Genomic DNA, 26,647 nt, shown 5'->3' on the forward strand with positions numbered 1-26,647 from the left:
CACAGTAACCTTTTAATGCCGAGCGCCGAGCGAGGCAGCTATTAGTATCATTTTTTTAAGTCTTTGGTATCACTAGGCCGGGGTTCGAACCCACGACATCCCTCATCTGAGGCGAACGCTCTAACCACAAGGCCACCGGAGCGGTCTAGTAGTGGTTGTAACAGTAGTAGTAGCAGTAGATTATATTCACAACTGTATCCTACCCTTTGTGGCTTTATGGCTATGAGAAGTAACAAACGTTCATTAGTATAAACATGTCTCCAAACTTATCATGGCAACCCGAGTAGTTGCTGCTTTTATCTTATCTGTCCTTGGCGTTATATCATCAGTATATATGAAATAGGCTTTCTGGATATTTACTTAAAGGTCTCTGGAATGATACGTTATAGTGTTGTACAGATTCAGGAATGGTACGTTTACAGTGTTTTTTCCATATGGTTTGTGTTATATTTTATGTCTTTAACATCTACTCAGATGATGAGTTTTTAATGGTTTCTAATGATATACTTCAATACACCCTTCCATGATATGTAAAAATGCCCACACAGTATTAATCTCTGTTATTACTATACAGATTAAATATTTAAATGATGTACATCATTAAATGGTACGCATGAACAAAGTTCTTATCCGTAACATTTCCGTGTAACAAATAAGTCTTTCTTTTGATGGTCGCATTTTAAAATGGTTTTCACTTCTTTATGCAGGTTGTTTTGCTTTGTCTAATTCTTTTCCATCAAACGTTCCATCATCTTTTTTGTTTTGTTTAAATCTTTCATTTCATACACAACTCGGTTTTAATATACTCGATATTTGGAATGTTGACCTTTTACGTGAGAAAACATAAAAGTGACCTATGTTGTATTTTGTTTTTCTTCTTTCAAAACACAGTCATCATTTATATGTAAATAAACTGTTTTAATTTTGTTTTCTTGTAACATTCATATGAGTCATTTTAATGTGAATATGTTTGGTATTATTATATTATTCATCATTTCTTGTTAGACATCAAAAATATTCTTTGTGTTGTTTGATGATCTGAAGTACTTTTACATTGGATCCTTTGATGTTCGATCAAAGCTTTCAGCATCCAAGACTTTACCTTCATGCAACCATTTTATAAATAATTTATTATGAAATTCAACGCCTGGGTCAAACCACAATTGCTCAAGCTTCCTCGTGTTTATGGTTGCTTTAAAATCATTGGTTGTGACAATACCCTTCATAATATCCCAGTCTGGTTTTGCTTGTATGATAATTTCTTTATTTGCATCGGTTTCTTTTCTAAGTTTTAAGCAATATTATTTCATATTCATATAACTATATAACATAGTTTCTGGCAGAAAGTTTGTTTTCATTCTTCGTTATATTCTATCTATCATAGTTTTTCTAATAAAGTCATTTTTGGGACAGTCTCGTTTCTTGCAGTTCATACAGTGGATTTCATTATATATCAAACTCACGTTCAACAGGTATTGTTGCTTAAGATACCTCAAAACACTTTATATTATTCTTTTTCATAATTCTTTCTATCTGTAAATTTGTAAGAGACTTTATTATTTTATAAACGTGGTTACTGTTTCTGGTCAAAAGCTCTTTTGGCTGAATTTCATAAAAACTGAAACACATACTTTGAGCTCCTGGTGATAAACCTGTACAAAAAGGTGAGTAATCATTGGTCTTGTTAAACCAGCAAACAATGGACCAATACACCAACTTTGTTTGTACTGTTTGAATTTGTGCACGTGAACCTTTTAGATCAAGACCGTGATGTGTTTTTATTTTGCTTTCCTAATAAGTTTCATTTGTAGTGTTGTATTGTTGTCAACTTCTCCCATGGAAATGAGACTACTCAATTCTTAGTGTAACTTGCTGAGGTGGTTTTATTGTTAACTCTCGTGACGTATCTGTTTGAAATTGTTTTAAACTTAATCGAAATTCAATGTTTTGGAATATCATATTATTATATTATGTGAAATAAAATTGTGTTTCATCCATACTTAGTTTCGTCCTAAAATGAGACCCAACTATAGCTTGGTGTTTTGCACATGTAAGAGCACCACTATCAACAGCTAATCCTAATGTTGATAGAAATTTCCTTAGCGTGTGTAGTATCTTTGTTGTAAGTGATTTTAAACATAGAAAATAGCAGCAATAAAAACATCTTCATTTGTTTGGTTAAATACATTTTTGTTTTAGCTTGTATACAAAGAAGAATATACAAATTTTATGTTTATTCACGAATAATCAATTTGGTATGCTGAAATGGTATTTTGGTATATGTATCTTGTTCAAAATTAAATGTATTATTCGTATTATATAGAGTTATTACATAGATAATATAAAGTTTGACTTTAACTTGTTAATTTATGAAGTTTAATGTAGCTTTCCAACTGTTCTGTATGCATTTATGTATGTTCAAACATATATAATTAACTCTGTGCTGTAAGAATCATTATTTGATTTGCATAGCTAAGTAATTCTTTCATACACATATGATTCAATCAGGATTTTGTTTTCCGTCATCTGCCTTCAAACTACTATTGATTTAGGCTAAGAGTTATTAGCTATTATACTTACAAAAATAGGAATATATATATAATTGCAGAATTAGAAGTAGGTTTTAAACATATCGGCTGTCTTCCTTTCAGTTTCAATTAACACACCTGAAAGAGAAGCAAAAGAAAAGTACATATGGCCAATCAAGCAAAGAAGGCTAGACTGACACAATCCTAATTGATAATGCAACTAATGGTAAAAAATATACTCTAAAGAATAAAGCATTCAATGTTCGAGTAACTGCAGCAACAATGCAGATTAAGACCAATTATATAAATGATGTCATAGGTCTAAGTGTATGGCATATGTGTTATCACTATGGAGATTACCACCATTAATATGAATTACATCATAAGTATGTGTGTATGGCATATGTGTTATCACAAAGGAGATTACTACCATTGATATGAATGACATCATAAGTATGTGTATATGGCATAGGTTTTATCAATCTGCAGGTGGGTAAATTTGATTTATTAGAAGGAATCATCTTCTTCATTTTAGGTGATCATAAGTTGAATCGACAGTGAAATTAACAATGCAGCTTGTATCATAATCTGAACTTTCAGGACGATGGAACGTTTCCTTTTCATATTCCTTTCCTGAAGCTCTTTCAAGCACGTCGTGACGGAAATTTGCCTTGTCATAATCATTTCCTGTATTTGATTCAAGCACATCGTGATGGAAATTAGCCTTGTTATAGATATTCACGGTATGCTCCTCATCACATCCGGGATGGTTAAAGTTAGCTTTGATATACACATTTTCAACAGCTTCCCCTTTTCCCGAGTCCGTAAAAGAAATGTCGTAATAGTCCTTGCCAAGCGCTTCATCATTGCCGAGGTTGTTGGATATACCGTGTGACTTCTTTCCCTTCTGTACCACGCTGTATAAACCAGTGTTTTCTTTCTCATCAGTCGTTTGTTTTATACTAAATGGAACATCAATTGGGTTACGACAATTTGTCCTTACTTTCGGGGGTTGAGCATATATCCCAGGTTCTTCTCCTTGTGCAGTAGGTACTTGCGTGGACGTCGCAATCTTCGCCTCCAAAGCGAAACTCTCTTCGAGAACTGTATCATACGAAAGTTTCGTCTGAGACGTGTTCTTGGTTGCTGGTTTATTATTAGCAGTTGAATATAAGGCTTTTCGAGGATCGTTCTTCATCCTACAACAACGTAGACGACATTCTTAAACAAATATCTTTTTCAAGACTGCTTTCTCTGTCCACCCAAAAATTTAAACAAAGGCGTCGTAATGCCTAGCAAAATAAAGAATCATTAAATAAATAAGTATATATTATTTTATCATAAATGTACATCAGAAACAGGTAAAAGAGGTTACAATGAGTCTCTACGCGTTCGACAGGAGAGATTGTATCTAAATCAGATAAGTTGATTTCCAGTACGTGGCTTTGAAGGCACCATTAACAACCCGGCGATAATATCACTATGGCACACTTGATTGTATGCAGCCTACAAGTCATTGATTTGAAGACTGGCAAAACCAGGTGAAGAGCATGTCTTTATGTTATTTGAGTGTCAATGCAAGACGATTTGTCCCAGACTAAAAACATGTTTTACCTCATAAAGTGTCTAAATATCCAATCGAAAACAAGACAACGCGGGAATTTAATCTGGGTAAAGTGAGTTTAATTTGCAAAACACTGACTAACATCAACACTGTGTTTAATTTCCGAAAATAAAACACATTCACGTGGCAGATTTGGGGTCTGATGCATTTTGCATACTTATGATCATCAAAGAGCAAATTGTCCATATTATCTGAAATTAACTTTAGGAAAGAATACAGTTTTGAGCTGAAAGATCATAAAAAATCGGTATTACTTAAAAAATTCATTGAATCTTCTACATAATTACTGAATATCATATTTACATACTGAATATTATATTTTTATCGAGTCCAATCAAAATGTTTTGCTTAAGACGATTTACCAAGAATGTTATCTTACCTGCGTCTTTTTAATAAGACGATGATCACGATGACTACGATGGTAATTACGACAAAAGCACCTAGCACACTTCCAAGAATGGGCCATATTCCTAAATAAGATATAAAATATCTGACAATGAAATAAGTAAGACTCAAAAGCAGCTACATGATGTTAAGAAATGTATAAAAGTCTTTATTCAAAGTTTATACTATTACCTTTTATTTGCGTTTCTGAGGTTTTCTCTGTTTTTTTTTTTTTTTTTTTTTGAAGAATCTAGCATGTAGGAATGTGAAGTGTCCAGAAGATTTGTTGATAAAGTAATTAATGGTTTATTCGTGATAGAGTATTCTGCAGTATGTATCATACCTGATGTGTACATCGTTTGAGATGGAAACATAGTCGAGGTAGTATGTGTCATACCTCCTGTGTACTCCGTTTGAGATGGAAACATAGTGGAGGCAGTAGGTGTCATACCTGATGTGTACATCGTTTTAGATGGAAACATAGTCGAGGTAGTATGTGTTATACCTCCTGTGTACTCCGTTTGAGATGGAAACATAGTGGAGGCAGTAGATGTCATACCTGTTGTTTTCACTGAAATGGAAACATAGTGGCAGTAGTATGTGTCATACCTGTTGTGTACACCGTCTGAAATGGAAACATAATGGAGGTAATAGGTGTTATACCTGTTGTGTACACCGTCTGAAATGGAAACATAGCGGAGGTAGTAGGTGTCATACCTGTTGTGTACACTGTTTGAGACGGAAATATACTGAATCTAGTGGCGTCTGTGCCTACTTTTCTGGATTTAGTCATATCTATTTTGTATTCGTCTTTAGATGAAATTGTAGGGGATGTTATAACTGTTTTGAAAACAGGCAAACAATTAACTTTCTTTCATTACTAATCATAGAGGGTATAGCAGAGATTCACACACAATTCATTTCATATATTGTAGAAGATGAGTTGAAACTACTGATATAAACGGTACAATAATCATTGGATATGTTGGTGAAGTCTAGTCGTGTCACTGATGATGTACATTTGAGGGGCAGTTATACAGAATTCATATGAATATTATATTTCAAAATTAAACTTGTAGGCGGACTTTACATCCAGTATGTAATATTAAGGATGATCAACAAGTTTCTTCATGTCAAAGATAAATAGTTTTCCCGACCAATGTTACACAGATTTATAAAAGATTAAAGAAAAGATTTTGAATCAGACAGAGTAAGCTACGAGATGGGAAAGAATGTGTGGTTTGAAAAATAAAATGCTAACCTATCACGCTCTTCTCGTCAGTGGCCATATTGATTGAATTTTCAAAACTTTCGTGATGGCTAGGTGACGGAGCAAGCGTTTCATCAGTGATGGTTGGGTTTGCGGGTTAGTAATGTTTCATCATTTCTGTATCGGCTCTTTATCAAAGTATCAACTTGCAAAAATAAAACACATGCAACCTTTTATAACTTAGGCACAATGTGCGAGTTAGTGTAGTTGAATTACAAGTTAATAAACTTACCAAGTATACAAACAGCAGTCACTGATGTGTCAGAACAGTTCCTTTCTTGGATGCTCCCGTTAAAACTGTAAAAGCAGGTTCTATTTTGCATCCCTATGGGGTGAATAATTACAGAAAATTAATGACGTTGAAATGGTTTAACAAAAAGTCGTGATATCAACATCGATACACCATGCCAATCTTCAAAAGATGTCTTAACAAACATTACAAACTAACAAATCTACTCAGAAATTGTCGTTACTAGGAATAAATGGCACTGTAACATACTTCGAATCTTGATAATTTCGGTTTGTATGTATTTAATATGCTTTTATTTTATTAGACAAATATACTTCTAGAACGTATTGAAAGCATACATCATAAAGACTGGAAATAAATTATTTTCATATTTCCAGGTTTTCATAAGCTATGGGATTCGAAGAAAACTCGTGAATATTTACATCAAGAACACGTATAACCAAACTTAAGATACAAAATAACATTCAGTTGGCATACCTGTATCTGGTGTAAGGTTAACCTGTCGTAAGCCGTCCAACCAGAAAGTTTTCGTAGACGTTCTTACGCTTTCCAGAAACTGTTCATTCTCTCTTGTGGCAAGACTTAAATTTCTTTTTTTGCATTCTTGAAATGCACCATACCAGTCTTTACATTCGAATTTGAAGTCAGCCTCATTATAAATCTCTATATTTGCTTTCAGGAAAAATAAATATTAAAATCAGCAAGCAACCAAAACATGTTTTGAAAGTTGTACACAAAGATAATGATTAAGTACTGGGAAATAATAATTATTATATACTGAAGAACAATATCTCAGTGACGAAAAAGTGCAGCTGTTGATCAACGTTAAGAGTGTCAGAAGTGTTTGAGCGTTAACGTGTTTTTATTTAAACGAACATCGTAAGATTTTTAAATATATACATTTTCATTACCACTTTTATAATGTGTTATCTTATATTTTATGCAATAATTTACGGTTCCTAAACCGATTGCTTGTCATCAGATACAAGTTAGTAGAGTATCAGTTGCAACAATCTGAATTTTAACATTAAGCAACTGAAGTGCTCGAATATGTATGTTGTACTAAATAAATGAAGCATAATGTGTTTGCATACATAGATACATTGGTACAAAAACAACCTAGAAATATACACATATGTATATTGCTTTCTACGATTTCAGAGTCTACTAGCGTCCGTTCTTATGTTTTTTTTTTTTTTGGATTTTGTGTTTTGACGGCATTTTTCAGCACATGGTGGTTATACATGGCTGCCAGGATGTTTGGTGGAGGAAGAACCCATGATGACCAGGGGAAGTACGACCGACCCAGGGAAATGTATTGGTCAACTTACCACATACTCATGTTGGGCGAGCCGAGATTCGAACCCACGCTGAGAGACGTGAGATGTCAGTGATCTATAAAGGCGACCGCCTTAGACCACTCGGCCACCCAGTGTCTCCATCCGTTCTTACAGGTGATTTCATTTATGGTTCCATATATTCTCTTTCTGCAGACATTGATTGGAAAACTCCAGCAACAAGTTAAAAGCATAAAAGAGCGTGCATACTATATTCAATTGTCAGTCATCAAGTACATAATTACGTGATAATAAAAACGTTGTTTGCACTGCTAATTATCGACTACACTATTCCCAATGCATCAAATCAATTCATATTAGATTAAAGAATATTTCCTAGTTGTTTTTTCCACCTACTATTCTCTCTCTCTCTCTCTCTCTCTCTCTCTCTCTCTCTCTCTCTCTCTTGTTCAGGCTTTCAATATGCTTCCAGTCTATCCAAACCAAAATTTTAATACAATCAATATCGAGGCCACTACTGTATTTCCCTATTCGTAAACATCATCTTTGTATCTCCGACACCAGCGCAGACCTTTGAATAGCTCTCGCAAACCCAGTCATTTGCAAAGAGAACAAACTTTACTCTGAGAAGTGACCATGTAAATAATGAAAGCTATTGTTTCCCATACCCCTTATATTTTAGGTACTCAATTGATCCCATACACCAAATGAACAATAAGTGATGTAAGCAATTAAATATGTTATGCCCACTCTCTAATAATACTAATAATAACTTTCTAAGAGTAATGCATTTGGTTTTGAATCAACCAATTTTGTATATAGTCCTCATATAACAGAATAGTTAAACTCTAAATTCACATTATACGCAGAAATATGACTCATACTTTCTACACTGTCTGATACATTCACACATTAAAACATAAATATGGGCAGTCTTTATCCTTGGGTTTTATATTTCATCTCATAGTGACACAAATAAGAGCGTAAAGCTGCCTTCATTATTTGTCTTATTGCCAAGTGGTTGAAATACAGTTACAATATTTAATTTATCACACGTATTTGTCATATTTTTCATATCAGTAAAGATTTCCTAAAAAATAAATGGAGATCCTAACAGACAGAGGAGTCATGGTTATACGTCAAGCCAAGTCGTGCTCTTAACTTGTAATGACATGTTTGTTGGAAATGCAGTTTGCATAATACCTAGTCATAGTCTGTTTTTGTCAGAAATGATTTGTCATGAGGATGCATTGTACTGTATGTGATCCCTCTACGTTTAGTTTTCACGTAACGAGTATTTTGACATATTCGTTCTGTCAGCAGCCAGCCAGTACTAGTTGTTGTGAAAGTTGTTCGATGGTATCCGCGGGGAAAGGATACGATGCACGATGTTAATGTTTCAGGTGTACCCTATCTCTGTGAAGAAGAATCGATAGCATTTCTCCTGTTCTACTTATTAATGAATTGCCATTATGAATGTATTTTACATGCGATTCTGAACAGAGATCTATTAGCACCCTAACATAAAGAATAACAATAACGCTAGACAAGAGACCATAATATTGCGACTTGCTGAAATGGACCCAGTAAGTGACTCGTTTTTGTTTTGACGTACGAAGATCTGTGAGGCTCTGGCATACATGATTATTGAACAAGTTAGTGAGACCCATTTTGTCAAGGTTCTTGTTTGAGTAAGGTATAGTGGCTCCAGGAAGAGTGCATATATATTCACTAGGTTGTGTGTAATAAGTTTGATCAGTTTAAAAATGGAACTAATCACAAGTTTTTTGTGCTTTGAAGGTGGCAGTTTATGATGATCGAATCACTGCTGGTGATTAGATGCATTGTCACGTGATTTTAGAGCACCATTAGCATGACTGCTTTTATTGCTTTTATAGAAAACTATAATGCATAGCCAGGATGTTGGCTCTGATGAAGTAGTCCAATTTGTATATGGTCCTTATTTTTATTAAGCTTATTACGCTTATTTCGTCTTCTTCTTTCGCCTTGAGGTTCGTTATTCAAAGGGTTTGAGATGGAAATGTGGCAAAATTTGTTCGCAGATCATCATTAATACTGAGGACTAATTCATGGTACTTCAGTCCGCGAATATTTTCTTCTATGTCATTAGCAAATGAGCTCATTGTTTTGTTTTTTTTTTTCATTTTGTAAAAGGAATAAAGAAAAACGGGCAAAGGACCAAAATAAAAAAACAGCTAATTTCTTTTTTTCTTGTTTATTTTTCTTTCTGTAAGAGACCCCCCCCCCCCAACAAAAAAGACTAAAATGAACTCCCTGAATTTGAATCCACTTCTTTCTAAACTACAGATGTAGGAAACTATAATAAATGTAAGCCCTTTGCCCAAGAGTTTTGGAGCTACGCTGAATAGGTACATACATTAATCATCAATATAAGACCGATGCTTACTCACATATACAAAATTTAATGTGAGTGCTTTTTCACCTCAAAACTTGACATTTGTTTGCTACACTAAATCACGACATTTATGCTGCGTTAATTCAAGGCATGAACCTTATCAGTTGTCGGTAATAATAATTATAGGTTACTGCATTTGTATGGGAAAATATGAACGAGTTTTTGGATGGAATATTTTCCCATACAAATGCAGTAACCTTTTTATTATATGCTCATTTTTTAAAATTCTGCCTAAGGTTTAATTATATAAACAAAATACACTACAAGAAACAACGTAAATGAATGAATGCCGTATTCCAAACTAAATACACAAGCGCAGATTTGTCATTACACAATGACATCATTATTAATGCGCACATAACTCCGCCCAGATAAATTTGAACTTAGTCGCGCGCTCGAGATGACTTTCGAAAGAAATGGCGTGTCTAGTTAAAATTGAAATTTGCAGTCATATTGTGAATGAATGCGCATTGCAACAACTTTTCCATTTGATCTGGAATGAATAGATTTTGGTATTTTGTTTCGATTCGACGAAAGTTTGTGATTTTGGACTGGATTCATCTGTGCAAATTATACATGAAATACATCAGATTGAAGTGGCGCGGGAGAAGCGTGTTTACGTCTGCAGATGTGTTTCTGTTTCTGTCATTGAATGTTTGAAATAATAGCGTGGGAACAATATGAAGTCTTTCAATTTCAATTATAAAAAAACGCTATGGAATTCAATGCTTATTTCATTTTGAGTGCAGTAAGGAGGATGCAGTTGCACTTATCGAAATTACAGCACAATTTCGAAATGTGTAATCCAGACTGAAAACCTATGACATGGCTGATGTAATTCGGATTTGCAGAATTAAGAAAAAACATTTTGAGGAAATTCAGGATGTAAAACTGTAAGTATATTTTATTTTGCCATTCTTATCACCAGATAAATAAGACAGTATATGCCTTGTCACTTGTATGTTATTTGTAAGGACCTAACCTTCCGTCTTTTATATAATGTAGCTAGCCTAAATGCGTCACATTGTATCAACGCGGAATGTGCCAAAACAGCTGGTTTTTTTTTGCAGTCCACGAAACATGTTTTAGTTCATTCAGAAACAAATTTAAACAACCACAACGTAAAGAGCCTCTTACTCGAGTGTATATGATTTGTTTACAAATCAAAAGTGCTGGCGTATGCGTCATTGTTTGTTTACAATAGAAAGTAGTTCCTTTATTCACGTGAATGCTATGTGTATTGTCGCGCGCGTTCAGTATCGGGGAATATTGAACAATTCTGACAATGTAAAGTTAACGGGGGAAAAATGAGCATATAATAATAATCAATATAAGACCGATGCTTACTCACATATACACAATTTAATGTGAGTGCTTTTTCACCTCAAAACTTGACATTTGTTTGCTACACTAAATCACATTTATGCTGCGTTAGTTCAAGTCATGAGCCTTATCAGTTGTCGGTAATAATAGTACACTTTTACTAGGGTTAATACAGTAATCCATCAAGAAGATATAGTCTTTCCCTTCTAACGGTCCCTCCCCATCTCGTTTATGAATTGTTAAAAGAAATTGTAAGACAAATATTAGCAGTGTTTCTCACTAAGTTGTTACTTACATCTAGCACAAGAAAAGTTGTTACATTCCGAGCAAGTTCTCCATTCGACGTTTTCCTTTCCGGAAGAGGTTGCAATCGTTTCACAGCGGGTATATGGGCACAAATCTGATACAGAAGTAAAACAAGAAGCAACAACATCTCACAAAATGATAATGACACGCGTGAAAGAGTTGTTTAAGCAAAAACTAATATAGTACTATATTTTTTCATCTAAACCATTTGGCCGATATATGGCTATATATAAGGTTTCATTTGAAAAGTCATATATAAGGCGACTTGACTACTAGGTTCAATTCGTTGCCAAATATGGAACGATTTTCACCTATGGTATTTTAAACAAACACACGTATAAATTATACTTTTCGCATGGCACATGCCTTTGTTTTTAATTAATGTCGATTATTGTGACCCCTCAGCGGCTTCTGGTTTTGGACAAGAAGACTATAAGTTTGGCTCTATAACCGAAAATTGGGTACAACCTGGATCATCAATCTCATGTTTTGGTGCCTTTTGACCAGCTGCATTCAATCATAAACAAGGTTACTAACACACCTGAACAACAAAGCAGAGGTGAACCAATTTTGTGTAGTCAGTATACAACAATAAGGCAAAGAAACCATTCATATGGACAGTCGGTAATGGAGTTGACCTTGAACTTTAGAGATTTAGTAGTGTATGATTTGTACCATGGAATAATTGTTTTACCACTATTTCATTATAGACTCTAGTTTGTCTATACAAAGCAAAAGGTGTTTTCTTCATAATTGCAAGAACGACAAAATTAGTACGCTTTTTACTATTTTACCTGTACTATAATTCTGTGTAAATAAAAAACAGTAGGAAAACATTAGTAGATAGCGTTATTGATTTAGATATGAAAATTGAAGTTATACAAGGTTCTATATTTTGGGAAAATATACATTAACCTCGAACCTTTTGCAAATTTTCATTCAGTTTTAAATTTCAACTTTAATTTAATTTAATGAAAACATCGTGGTGGCAAATGTCCTAGATTTTGCTTTCACGTGAATAACAAGAACTTATTTTATAAGTGATAAAATGCGGCAGCCTAGAAAGCATTAACCCACCGTAATGTGGCTCGTAATGATTAAAATCCATGAAATCTAATGTTGCCGCAATCCAGAAAGGATAAGAAATGTTTTTTGTATCACTGAGGTCTTGCAGTTGTAGCTGGTGATCAGAAATGTTTACAGCTGGTAATCTTCCATGTTGCATTGTACAGGTCTGGAAAGCAGTGAACCAGTCTGTTTTGTTTTGTACTATATGAACTGTTTGGGCTGAAAGCAAGGAAGAAGTGCGTGATGCTAAATACATGCTTTTAGTAAAGCAGTCTTGTATGTATTTATGTATTTCAAAATATAGCAATTAGGCATAACTGCGTCACTTATTTTCTAATACATAAACAGTTTTGAGCTGAAAGACCATAACAAATCGGTATTATTTTAAACATATTTCTATATGTATCTTAATTGTTTGATTGGTAAGTATTTCAGCATATTATCAAGTCTGTCCATGGGAATAAAATACGACGTAAAGTGTATAATGTCTTCTCGTAAATGCTTCGATAGATTTTAATTGACATATATCTCTAGCTTTGTTTCTGAATCCCAGAAAAGTTGATCCCTCTCCACATTTAAAACTGAAGGCATATTTATATTTCGAATCAAATGAGTAAGAATACTACGCAACATACTTGTTCATAAACATTATACACCGATAGCAGAAAAACATATATAAAAGAAAATAAGTTAAATATTAAACTGGAAGTATTAGTGATCATCTCAAGTTGTAATGGTATTAAGAAATCAGTTTGCACTATACCAACCAATCGTCTCAATTTATCGTATTGCAGTTAGTTCGAATAAATCTGCAGAGTCTAGTCCCCTTAATGTACGAACATTGCTAAATAGAACAGCAACTTATGCCCAGACAAACCTCTAGCGCGCAAACACTCATCCCTGAATAAATAGTACCATCTACGAGGATGGATGATTCTAATGAAAATTAATTACAGACGAAATTGAACAAGACATAAATCATGATTTATAAGTCAAACATCCTTTTCTGAAGGTATCGTTGATGAAAGTCTATCACATATAATCTTGTTTTAAAAAATATGTGTTTCACTCAAAATCTTTCTCGTTGAACAACGACTTATATTTATCAACTATGATACAAATTAGTCCGTTAACCGTAATATTAGAAACAGATTTTACGTTAAAAATGGCACAGTCTCTCTGCAGAAAGTCTATTACGTTTGAAGATTTTAATTTACTGATAAATTTTCGCCAGACCCTTTCATTTCACGTAATAAGTACACACTTTCATCGAACTGAGCAATATCCTTAATTTTTCCTGTTGTTATCGTTGTTCTTGTATTGGGGTTTTAGCCATATTTTATGTTTTGATATGTTATACATGAAATAATAAGCCCATGTTGAGGTTATTGGTCACATTCAGACAGACGACACCATTTTTCTCCAATTCCTTTCGTGAATCGAATGAAAAAAATGGCGGACAAAATGTTCATTGAAAACCAAAACTTCCAGAATACGGTATTTAAAAAGTTTTCACACGATCGCAGCCAATCAGTAAAGAAAATACTGCACAATAATATCATGGGCTTATTTGGACCAATCAGAATCACATAAAGTGATATGTTAACATGCTATGCTATAATATAAAAAATAGGAAACTGCACACACTATGGACAAAGTGAACCGACTATGTGATATATATATATATATATATATATATATATATATATATATATATATATATATATATATATATATATATATATATATATATATATATATATATATATATATATATATATATATATGGATGATGTCATATCAAAGGCAAACAACTTCCATCCTTCAATAAAATTCACGGCATAAGTCTCCAACTCAAACCACGTTTTCCTTGACACAACAAACCAGACTGGTAAAAGACAAACTCCATGTAGACTTCTACTCGAATCCAACCGACAAACACCAGTATATCCTCCCAACCAGCTGTCAATTAAAACACTGCATTAGGAGCATCCAAAATAGCCAGGCACTGAGGGTACACAAAATTTGCTCCGACGATGAAACATTCCAAAAAAGCTCTGAAGAGTTATCTAAACATTTGGGTTACCGAGACTACGACTAAGACCTGAGACCCAAAGGACTAAACAGACAAATCGCAATGACCAACTAAAATATGGAGGGAAGGAAACGGCTGATAGGATACCATTTATCCTGACCTACCATCCAGACAACCTCAGAGTATATAGTATCATCGGGAAACAGTGGCTTATCGTTGAATCGTGTGACGCACGAAAGTCAATCCTACCGAACAAAGCTCTAGTAGCTTACCGGAGACGAAACAACCTCAAGGACATCTAAGTCAGGGCGAGGCTAACGCCAATCACTAACCAAGACCAAGTAAGTCTGGCCCCTGTAGCGATAAAAGGTGCAAAACCTGTCAACATATGATAGATACCAGGACATTTTCTAGCACAGTGACTAGATAAAAACTGAATATACATGGTCCAAACAAAACGAGCAAAACAGAGAATGTAATTTATCTCATCACATGTAAGATCTGTAATCTTCAGTACGACGGAGAAACTGAAAAGCTACACAAAAGGATCAACCTTCATAGATCTGATTGGATGACAAAGAAGCTGAACAGAAGCCCAGTCGCAGAACTCTTCTCCTCCCGTGCCACACTATCAGTAACATAACACTTATTACAATTGCTCACAACCCCAACTGGAGTTCCGAAGCCAGGAAAGAAATAATCTTACTGGATACTCCGCTTTAGACCATTGAAATTAGGCGGCTTAAACCAAGAAGACTAGAAAAAGAGAGCAATGCACAAATACAATTATCTTTTTACAACCGAAACATTTTCTTTTAAATAATTCTCTAAATTTGCTTATTACTTACCGAATAGCCTATAATAACTACTATAACAATGAAATATCCGGGATATAATTTGCGTTTACATAAATGTATATAAAATAACAGATTTCGTTCATAGCTCATCGATTTCTAGGTCAATATAAACTATTTCCCAGCATCCGCAACAACTTGAAATAAACATAAACTAGTTGAAACATAATACATTTAAAGGTTTCATTCCTGTAGAAATAGCCATGTAAAGGTTTGCAAACACAACGGTTTCTCGGTTTTATTTGTTTGTCTTTTCTGTTTTGTATATGCCTTTCAAAACGACTCATTAAGAGTTGAAGAGCTCAGGCTAATTAGATACTAGTTTTGTACTGTTCGTTGGCAGTTTATTGCATTTATCTTAATCAATCCCTGACACAAGTGATCTCTCGCCGGACTCTTTTTAGCCATATGATTTATATATATATATATATATATATATATATATATATATATATATATATATATATATATATATATATATATATATATATATATATATATATATATATATATATATATATATATATATATATATATATACACAATGGTAAGTATGTATATATCTATGTATGTATGCAACTATTTACTTATTTAATTTGTATTGTTTGTTAGTAGTAGTTAAGGGGGGCACTTTACGGACAATGGGAATTAGCATTACAGACCCCCCTGGGTTAGATTACGGACAATGGAAATTTAACATGGCGAAAAATCGTGGGTCAGATTACGGACAAGGGGAATTAACATGGCGATAAATCGTGGGTCACTCTACGACGAACAAGGGGAATTTAACATGGCGATAAATCGTGGGTCACTCTACGGACAAGGGGAATTTAACATGGGGAATAGTTTGGGCTTGTTTAGGGACAAGGGGAATGGAACATGGGATTTTTTTCTTTTTTTTAAAAAAAATTTTTTAAAAAAGGGGTAGGCAATTCAAAGACTATCTCTTTTCGAGAAATATGGCTGGCCCTGAAAAGGGCCTTTGGTTTATGTTAATATGCCTTTAACATAAAGGGCATTTGCGACATCTTCTTGTCCTCAAACTTCGTCTTACAGCAGGGCCGTACATCAGAGTCCTCTTGAGGCAACCTTGTCTCTCTATATAGACTCTTCTTATCCACAGGCTGCTGCTGGTCCTGTGGACAACGGTCCACTTGGATCGGACATACATGAGCATGTCCGTCCTGAACATCATTGTTGACACAAGGGTTGAAGATTCAACGTCGGTCCACATGTTGAGGCTCCTACAATAGGTGAATCAATGCAGTGAACTGCGCTTATTTATAGGGACAGAAAGGATTGAAACGGATTGAGTTCATTCACCAATCCGAACACGCGTTACAGAATTCAGTCAGCCCGCATCCAATCCGAAGAGAGCAGTCTGTGACGTCACGTAGTCTATATAGATTCGCTAGCGCTTGTGTGCAGTCAATCTATGCGACAGTGATTCAACATGACGGAAACTCAGAAAACGATCCAATGGGGTGCACCAGCAGGGGAGACCGCCCAAGGGAACCCGGACTTACTTTCAGAAGAGGTGAATTGGGATTTTGTCGATTTTCTCTCCTCGCAAGAATTTGTTCCGGAACCTGCGTTACCTTCTTCATTACCGCAAGTGGAGAATTTTAGACAGAGACAGAAAGAAGAATTGGAGAAATTTATACAACGACAAAAGGAAGCGGAACAGGCTTTTCTCTTACAGCAACAGCAACAAGAAGAAGAGGTAAGAAAAAAACAACAGCAAGAAGAAGTAGCAGCAAAGAAACAAGAGGGTGAAAATCAAACGGTCACGGTACTGTTGGACATTTTAGCGGAGTTAAGAAGTCTGAAACAAATGTATCAGACTTCTTTATCACGACCGAAGAGAATACGACCTTCCCGAGCTAAACACGTCAACCCTGTGACTAAGCCTACCGTACCACCCTTAGTGATTTCAACCCAATCATTATCATCATTACGCAGTCCAGAAGTAGGCCTTGGCCGTGGCAAAGGCTTAAGGCAGTTAAAATTGATTGCTTAAACTCACCCCTGCACCATAAAGAAAAAAGGCCCTTTTCAGGGCCAGCCACATTTCTCGAAAAGAAATACAATTTCAATTTGCCAATAAGTCACAAATAAACCCCACCCATTTTACCCTTATAGTACGTGTCTGTGTATGAGTGCGTGAGTGTAGCTTCTTATTTTAAAATCAAAACTCAAAGACTCTTACCTTATATCATTCATTTATTCTTTTCTCCATTTTTTACAATCCAATTCACAATTCACAACTCAACACTTTAATAAAAAGTTCATTGATTTTTTCTTTTCTCCTTGTTTAGTCTCTCTGTTTTTTGAATTTCTTCACCGTCACACTCTTTTCCTCTTCTTCCTCCTCGCTTTCTTCCCTTCTTCTTTTTTTCTCCTGTTTCTTTTTCTTCACCTGTCTTCTTTCTTCCTCAGAAGAATCCCTCTCTTCCTTTGAAGAATTCCTCTCTTCTTCTGAAGAATCCTTCTTTTCTTCTGACTCCTCTTGTTTCTTTTTTGGGCAATCTGGAGACCAATGTCCTTTTTCTTTACAATAATAACAGGTATCTTGACTTTTGTCTTTTTTAGTCCCTGTTTTTGTTCTTTTTTCACGGTCTGGACACTCTGAAGACCAATGCCCTTTCTTCTGACAGATATAGCAAGTATCTTGACTTTTATCTCTAAAGGAAGGAGAGTAGTCCGTAGGCTGGTCTGAAGAGAATTTTCTAATGACCCCTCGCAAAGCTCTGACGAAACGTTCCATCTGGTTAGTCTCTTCCATCGTTGTGCTCGGCTTGAGAGTGAAATGAATAGTGAAAGGACAAGACACACACCCTTTTATATACGCTGGTCTGCTATGACTATAAAGTAGCTTATGGTGTTTGAACTTGAGTCATTTGACTTTTTGCTTTCAAGATGAAACGATCCCATTCATTCGAGAAGAAAGAAGAAGAAAGAAGTAAGAGGCAGAAACGTGATCTATCGCCTCGTACCAGGGCTGAAATCTTGGCACAAATTCATGCCAGTGATTTTGAAGAGGACATGAGTGAACCAGAATTTGAAACCTCTAAACCAAGTTTACCACCCTTAGTCAACCCTGAAAAATACTATTCCATTCGAGAGACGGAAAAGCGCTCCTCTAGAAAATTTAGAACCACGGCTTACAAATACACGGTGAAGTTTAAAGATTTCAAGTCCGAAGTGCCGTTAGAGAAAGCAGAAGGGTTCATCACCGGAGTGTGGGATTCTCTGCTCACTGCACTTAAGCGACAATGTCAACCCAAAGAAGACGATCGCTTGAGACTTTCCATACAACACGACGGTTTGAAATCCCCTGTTTGGATCGAGTTTAGCACCCCTGCAGAATTGACTGCTTCCAAAGTCATGGACAAGATTCAACACGTACAACAATCTAATGATCAGTTTGACATCACCGATGGTAAAGCCACACTGGACATGACCCACGTCTCTCCTCCTCAAGGGACAGGACGCAAAAAGATGTTATTGGTGGACGACCTTCGCAACACCAAAAAGAGTCTCGTCCGAATTGACAACCCTCATGACCAGATGTGCTTAGCCCGTGCCATCGTGGTGGGACGAACCTATGCCAACAAGAACGACACGGTAGAATGGAAAAGAACCTGGGACACTATTCAACGTTCCGACCGAGCCAAACAACGAAATGAAGCAGAACTCCTGTTACAACAAGCCGGACTGCCCAAAGACACACCCTGCGGCATTCCTGAGATGCAAAAATTGCAAGATGTCCTAGCTCCACGATACACCTTGAAAGTGCACCCTCAAGAAGTGCGCGGACCTCTATTGTTTCGAGGGCAAGACTTTAAGGACGGAAAATACATTCATGTCTATTATCACGATGACCATTTCGATACGATTACCACTATCACTGGATTCCTGGGATACAGTTATTACTGTGAGAAATGTGACCATGGTTATAACAATCGAGAGCAACACAAGCATTGCGGATCGAAATGCACAGGATGTTTGGCCTCTTCACCCTGTCTGAGCGAAGAACCAGTGCCTTGTTCAACTTGTCTGCGCACGTTTGTCAGCCCTACCTGTTACCAACAACATTTGAAGACGCAAGGTTCACAGAAGAAATGCGCTTGTCAACTGCTGAGATTGTGCTCTACGTGTGAACAAGTCATACGTACCAATAATACCAAGGCACACGTATGTTCAGGAAAGAAAAAATGTCACATTTGTCACCGCATCGTGGACTTGGAACACCAATGTTACGTGCAAAAATACCAACCCCCACCAGAGAAAGAGGACGGTCACAAGAAGAAAGGCAATTTCATCTTTTTCGATTTCGAATGCATGCAAGAGACCGGCATTCACATTCCTAATTTCTGCGTGGCTCATCGAGCGTGCGAGAAGTGCATTCAAGAACCTATCTTCAGTCATTGCCCTCACTGCAGCAAGATTCCCGGAGGACGTGAAAAAATCTTTCGGGGGCCAAACACGTTAGCCGATTTTGCCCAATGGGTCTTAGACCCCGTCGACAAGACGTGGAGCCAAGAGGATATCGAACGTTACGGAGATTGTCATCGTCATGCCACGGTGATGGCTCACAATTTCTCCGGATACGATGGACAGTTTCTTTTGAGGTACTATACGGAACAAGGCACCGAGCGTCCTAAAGTGACTTTGAACGGAGCCAAAATCATTTTCATGCAAGTGGGACAAGTACAGTTTAAAGATTCGATGAGTTACTTGGCCATGCCTTTGAGTCGAATGCCTAAAACGTTTGGAATGACAGAAATGGCTAAAGGGTACTTTCCACACTTTTTCAATACGGAAGCCAATCAACACGCCGTTCTACCCCATTTACCTGAGGCTCACTATTACGACCCCGACAACATGCGTACCGAACAACGAGAAGCTTTCTACGCTTGGTACCAGGCTCACGCCTCAGACCCTTTCGACTTTCAGGAAGAAATGCTAAAGTATTGTCGTTCCGACGTGGACATTTTACGGCGTTGCTGTGGAAAATTTCGAGAACTGTTCATGGAACACGGAGGGGTCGATCCTTTGAAAGAAGCTTGCACCATTGCCAAAGCGTGTTCCTTAGTGTACCGCCAACGATTCATGCCTGAAAACACCGTGGCTGTCATCAGCCCTCAAACGACCCACTTTGTCAAACGTCAATACTCGGTCAAAGCCTTACGCTGGTTACATTACTTGTGTGACAAGGAAGACAAGTGGATTCAGCATGCTCGCAACGGAGGGGGCGAAAAGACCATCGGAACGTATTCGGTCGATGGCTGGGACTTAGAAAACCCCAAGATCGTGTACGAGTTTAACGGTTGCTTATTTCACGGATGTCCCGTCTGTTACCCTGACCGTGGCACTAAAAATCAGTTTTTGCAACGAACCATGGAAGACTTGTACCAGGACACTTGTCAGCGGCGCCTAAAGTTAGAACAGCAAGGATACCAAGTGGTGGAAATGTGGGAACACGAATACGATCACCGTTTGAAAACCGATCCCGAGTTTAAACGCCTCGTGGAAAGTTACCAGTTCATGGACCCGCTGAACGCGAGGGATAGTTTGTACGGAGGAAGGACCAATGCCACCTGTTTGCTGTACCAAGCCGACGAAGAGAAAGGAGAAGAAATCAAATACTTGGACGTGTGTTCGCTGTATCCCTACGTGTGCAAATATTGTCGCTTTCCTGTAGGGCACCCGCAATTGCTGACGGAACACATCGACCTGAAAAACATTCGACAATACGAAGGCTTGATCAAGTGCAAAGTTTTGCCTCCCACGAACCTATACCATCCCGTCTTACCTCACCATTGTCAAGGCAAACTGATGTTTCCCTTGTGCCGTACTTGTGCCGAAACGTGCAACCAAGACCAACCTTGTCAGCACAGCCAGGAAGAACGGGCCTTGACGGGAACCTGGGTCAGCGTAGAATTGTTCAAAGCTCTGGACATGGGATACCAACTGTTAGAAGTGTACGAAATTTGCCACTTTCCCAAGACACAACATTACCACAAGGGTGACCCTACTCAGAAAGGCATTTTCGCCGACTACGTGGATGCCTTTTTGAAACTGAAGCAAGAAGCCAGCGGCTATCCTTCCTGGTGTCACACTCCCGAAGACCAAATAAAATTCAAAGAGAAATATTACGAACAAGAAGGCATCACTTTAGACCACATCGAGAAAAACGAAGGCAGGCGATCGTTTGCCAAAGTGATGTTAAATTGCTTGTGGGGTAAAATGGCACAACGACCGTGTTTACCCAAGACGGAATATTTGACAGAACCTTCCCGCTACTTTCAGATGATTCACGACAAAACCAAATTCATGAAACACGTGGACGTCGTTCGCGAGGATTTGATCTTAGTCAATTACGAAGAAGATCTGGACTTTGTACAAGACGACCCCTTTGGAAATGTCATCATTGCGGCTTACGTGACAGCCCATGCTCGCTTAAAATTGTACGAAGCTTTAGAACTGTTAGAAGAACGCGTCCTGTACAGTTGCATTTACATCCATCACCCGATTCAACATCACCCTGACATCGAAGGAGACCGTTTAGGAGCCTGGACAGACGAGCATCCCGACGACAAGATTCTAAGTTTCGTCAGTGGCGGTCCCAAAAATTACGGCTACGAATACCGGGACAAACAAGGAGAAGTGCACACGACGTGCAAAGTGAAAGGACTGACTCTGAATCATCGTACCAGTCGAGTGGTCAACTTTGGGGTATTGAAAGAAGCCTTGCAATCTGGAGAGGATGGAAACTTTAAAGTGACCACTTACCAACCGAACAAGATTGTACGTTTACCCACTCACCACATCGTCAGTCGACCTTTGGAAAAAGTTTATCAAATCGTGTACCAGAAGCGAGTGCGACTTCCCAATCATTTCACCTTACCGTACGGTCACGTCGGTATTGGTCTGTATATAAAAAGGAACCCTAGGCAAGATCGATAGTTCATTGGGACTACCAAGACCGAGCGAACAAGATGAATACTTTGAAAGAGACATCGTTCCAGTTTGGGGATTGTAAAAAAGTTGTATCTTCCTCTAGTGTGACTAATACTGGATGGATAAGACCCAGGCATTGCGACGGAAAATGTCCAGAAGGAAACTGCGATTGTCCATGTGGTTACCATTGTAATTGCGTAACGGAGTTTGCAGACGAGTGCGATTGTGAGCCTTGCGATGGATACGATGCTGTACGTTGTGACCTGAGCGATGCCGTAAAGCATCATGGGAACTTTGTTCTCACTGCCCCTGTCATGGAAAGTGATGCTGTGCGTGTCAAACCTGAGGGATGCGAAAGTGATGCCGCTCGTCCTCTTAGACATTTTACCGGGTTTAAAGGGGAATGTTCACCTTCACGTCTACCCCCCTACGGATGTCATCCAGCCTTGAGCAAACTCCTACCCATGTCACTCAACCCTCATCGAAACGAACCTGTGAAAAACGAATATTCGTTTCCTGTGCGTTTGTCGGAAGACTGCGACTTTGAAAATCGTCTTCAATCGTTCAAAGGAAAATGGCCAAAGTATCTGGGAGGACCGACCCCCGAAGAATTAGCCAGAGCCGGATTTTTCTACTTGGGCGAAGGAGATAAAGTCAGGTGCTTCAGTTGCGATGTGACACTTCACCACTGGGAACCGCAAGATTCGGCCTACGTAGAACATGCTCGATGGTCACCGAATTGTCATTACTTACCCTTAGTGGGACCGAGACATTGAAGTAACTTCTTACCATAATAATAATCTGTTCATGGATACTTTACAAGAGAACATTCGTGCTTTGCCTGTGGAGTTGAGAGAACGCATTTACCGAGAGCTGGTCAAAATACAAGTGAAACGTAAAGAACAATTGCATCCGTTACGTCACCGGTGTTTGAACCACTGGTACCTGAAGGCTATACAGGGATTGATTCAATTGAAAGTGTTCCATCGGACAGACATTGATCAACGATCCTCTAGTTTTAAAAAGGATTGGTTTGGTATGGACGATTCTACCTACATCATTGTAAACGTACTGCATCGAATTCCAGAGGAAGAGTTAACGAATTACCAACATCTTGAACACAATGTCAACTTAGTGAAAGAGGAAACTTCTGAACGAATTGTAATGTGTAGATTAGTGACTCAACGATTTAAATTCGACACTGAAGTGAAACCATGTTTGTGCAAAGAGTACATTTCTTGTGTCAGACCAAAGAGGATTTAGTATGACCTATTCATGGATACTTTGCTAGAGAACATTCGTGCTTTGCCTGTGGAGTTGAGAGAACGCATTTACCGAGAGCTGGTGAAAATACAAGTGAAACGTAAAGAACAATTGCATCCGTTACGTCACCAGATCTTTAACCACTGGTACCTGAATGGTATAAGAGAACTGATTCGTCAGAAATTGTTTCAGTGGTCAGACCTTGTTCAACACTTTGAGTTAGTGAATGATCGAAATGTTCATTATTTTGGTTACTTCGAGATTCACCTACAGCAATACATTGAGGAAGACAAGTTAAAGGATTATCAACATATTTTACGTGGAATCTACTTAGAGGAAGAGGAAACTTCTAAACGAACTCTGAAGTTTCGGTTACAGTATGCAAGATTTAGATTCCCTACTGGAGAACGAAGATCTCTGGCTAGAAAGTACGTGTATTGTTTCCGAAACAAAGAGACTATAAAAACAGGCTGCCATGCCACGACTTATGTCACATGTCATCCAACAGATTCCGTGGAAGGAACTCAATGACCATATTCAAACCGTGGATCATTACCATCGATTATTACAAGAACTGTATCCATTCAATTTGGGACGACAAGTGGTGTGTGTCTTAGTGACTTGTTTTCTGGGATTTCGTTTACCAGCCGATTCTTTGTGGACTCTTTACGATCAGTACTTACCACCTCCATGGCCTTAAATGGTCACGAAAAACTCCTTTTGCTCAAAGCCTTGCGGTTTCATCTGGATACTTCTCGACCTCAACAGGAAAAAAAGATTCGTCAACTTTTAGCTACCCAAGACGTGTATGACGATGTGTGTGTAGCTTGTGACTTACACCCTCATTGGACAGATGTTCGTGACTGGAAAAAGGGGGGTTTTGAGGCTTGGACCCAAGAAGTGGCCCAGTATGCACAAGAGTTGTTCAAGGAAAAAAGTTACTTTTCAACCTGTGTTAGTGACGGTGCCAGAAGAACCCGTCACCGAGAACAACCACTCGCTTCAGGACAGGACTGTCATGGACATTCCTGAAAGGTCATTCCGGGAGGACACTTGTGTGACAATACCTCATGTAGAGACTGTAAGAACATTACACACTGTCCCTAGGACATCTTGGTTACCCAAAACATGTTGTACAGACACTTGTTTATATTCCACTTTGATCGCTTTGCTGTGTTTTATATTCCTGTACATCACTATTTGGGTTGTATGTATTTTTGTCTTTCGTGTTCATATTTGAAACATTCAATAAACGTGTTCTGAAAAAAGTATATAAACTCTTGTCTTGTTTGTTTTTCGTGTCACAAGTGACATTTCTCACACCATGGCTACCTCTGCTGTCTCTGCTCCCTCTTCCTCTACTGTCAAAGTCATCGACGAACACTTAGATCGTGCCAGTTGGGAGGCTTTGTATCTTCGCCATCCCTTTAACATGCTCATTGCTGGACCTAGCGGTTCAGGCAAAACCGAATTCGTCAAACGTTTGATCGAACATAAACATGATTTGATCGATCGGCCCCCTCAACGGATCGTGTGGTGTTACAAAGAGTGGCAATCGGCGTACAGCCTCTTGCGAGAAAGTCAAGGCGATTCCATCGTGTTTGTGGAAGGCATTCCTAAAGAAGACGACGGCATCGTCTCTGACTCCCGTCAAACCCATTTGGTCATTTTCGACGACATGTTAGGAGAAGACGAAGAAGAAATTAAATTGTGGTTCACGCGCAAAGGGCATCACCGTAATGCCAGTGTCATTTACATCACCCAAAATTTGTTTCAACAAAGTAAAGCCCATCGCACCATCAGTCTCAATGCGCATTACGTGGTCTTGTTTAAAAGCCCTCGAGATAAATCGCAAGTGCAAGTCTTAGCCAAACAGTTAGGAACGCCTTGGCTGACTCAGGCGTACGACGATGCCACTCAAACGCCACACGCCTATTTACTCGTCGATTTGAAACCTACGACCCCCGAGGATTTGCGATTTCGTACCCACTTGTTTCACCACTGGTGCCAAGACGGAGGGCCTGTCCTGTACACGTCTCCGTCCTCGACTTCATTTCACTCCCCATGAAAAAATCTATAAAAACCTCAGACCCTTTTTCGTCTGTCTCACACAGTGTGAACATGACGTCCCTTCAGTCGCATCTTCCCGTCAAATTGATTCGTGCCTTGTATGGCATCAGTCGAGAAAAAGATCCACAAACACGAGCCCGTGTCTTAGAAGCTAGTCTCAAAGAAGTCTTACGATGGTTCACGGTGACGGCACGTCAATTACTCCAAGGAATCATTCAGATTCCTCATCAAACCCAACGCTTTTTCGATCGAAACAAAGTCGCTTTGGTCCAACTGGCCGATCCCCGCATCGACACTCAAACCAAAAAACAAATCATTTTGAAACCTGGAGGGAGCGGTACTCTAGGAGGGGTCATCATTCGCTCACTCTTAAGATGGGATCCTAATGCCCCCAAAGTTATCCCTAAGACAAAAGTCCAACGAAGCCCCAAGAAGAAAAAGACCAAGTCCCCAAAGAGAAGAACTTCTCCAGTGGCGGGACCCTCCTCTTACCAGACACCACCCCGGAAAAAGAAAAGAAGCCCCCAGAAAAAGAAACAGAGAAAAAGTCCTCAGAAAAAGAAAAGTCCACAGAAGAAAACTAGTCGCAAGAGAGGCACTGCGGCCAGGACGCAGCCTTACACTCGCAAACCACGACCTGCCACAGCGTCTCCGACAGCCTCACGTTTGTCCACTTCTCCGTTGATGTCACCAGGAACTGAAGAGTACTTGGAGACGTTGATTACACCAAGAACTTCTCCGTTGATGACCCCCAAAAGAACTTCCCCAGTGGCAGGACCTTCCAATTTAGCGGCAGTGGCTGCTGCTCACAAAGTACCTTCTCCCAAAATCAAAGTCCATGAAAGATCGGGCATGTTACAAAGTTTACTGGATTTGTCCAAGCAAGAACTGGCTCGATTTAGTCCGTTACGTACCCCTGCACGACGTGTCATGCCTGTCCTCAAACTGATACGACGTAAAGACAATCAATG

The 26,647-nt window shown here is 38.2% G+C and overlaps 1 protein-coding gene across 5 annotated transcripts in view; it reads right to left on the reverse strand.

Annotated features, from left to right (window-relative positions):
* Positions 1–2,557: 2,557 nt before the first annotated feature.
* The window catches only part of LOC149770735 (uncharacterized), a 38,041-nt gene continuing 13,951 nt past the window's right edge, over positions 2,558–26,647 (reverse strand). Inside the window, exons 2-8 of one of the 5 annotated variants that reach the window (XM_089949182.1) lie at positions 12,498–12,707; positions 11,410–11,514; positions 6,534–6,728; positions 6,039–6,131; positions 4,934–5,107; positions 4,532–4,622; positions 2,558–3,727 (exon numbers count right to left, since the gene is read on the reverse strand). In XM_089949182.1, the coding sequence (XP_089805308.1) occupies positions 3,055–3,727; positions 4,532–4,622; positions 4,934–5,107; positions 6,039–6,131; positions 6,534–6,728; positions 11,410–11,514; positions 12,498–12,707 (1,541 nt within the window). In that variant the 3' untranslated portion in view covers positions 2,558–3,054. The other 4 variants (XM_089949181.1, XM_089949184.1, XM_089949185.1 and 1 more) reach the window with 4 other exon arrangements.

Source organism: Sinohyriopsis cumingii, unplaced genomic scaffold (genome assembly GCF_028554795.1).
Source record: "Sinohyriopsis cumingii isolate HCF-2022 unplaced genomic scaffold, ASM2855479v2 utg002437l, whole genome shotgun sequence".
NCBI classification, from domain to species: Eukaryota; Metazoa; Mollusca; class Bivalvia; order Unionida; family Unionidae; genus Sinohyriopsis; species Sinohyriopsis cumingii.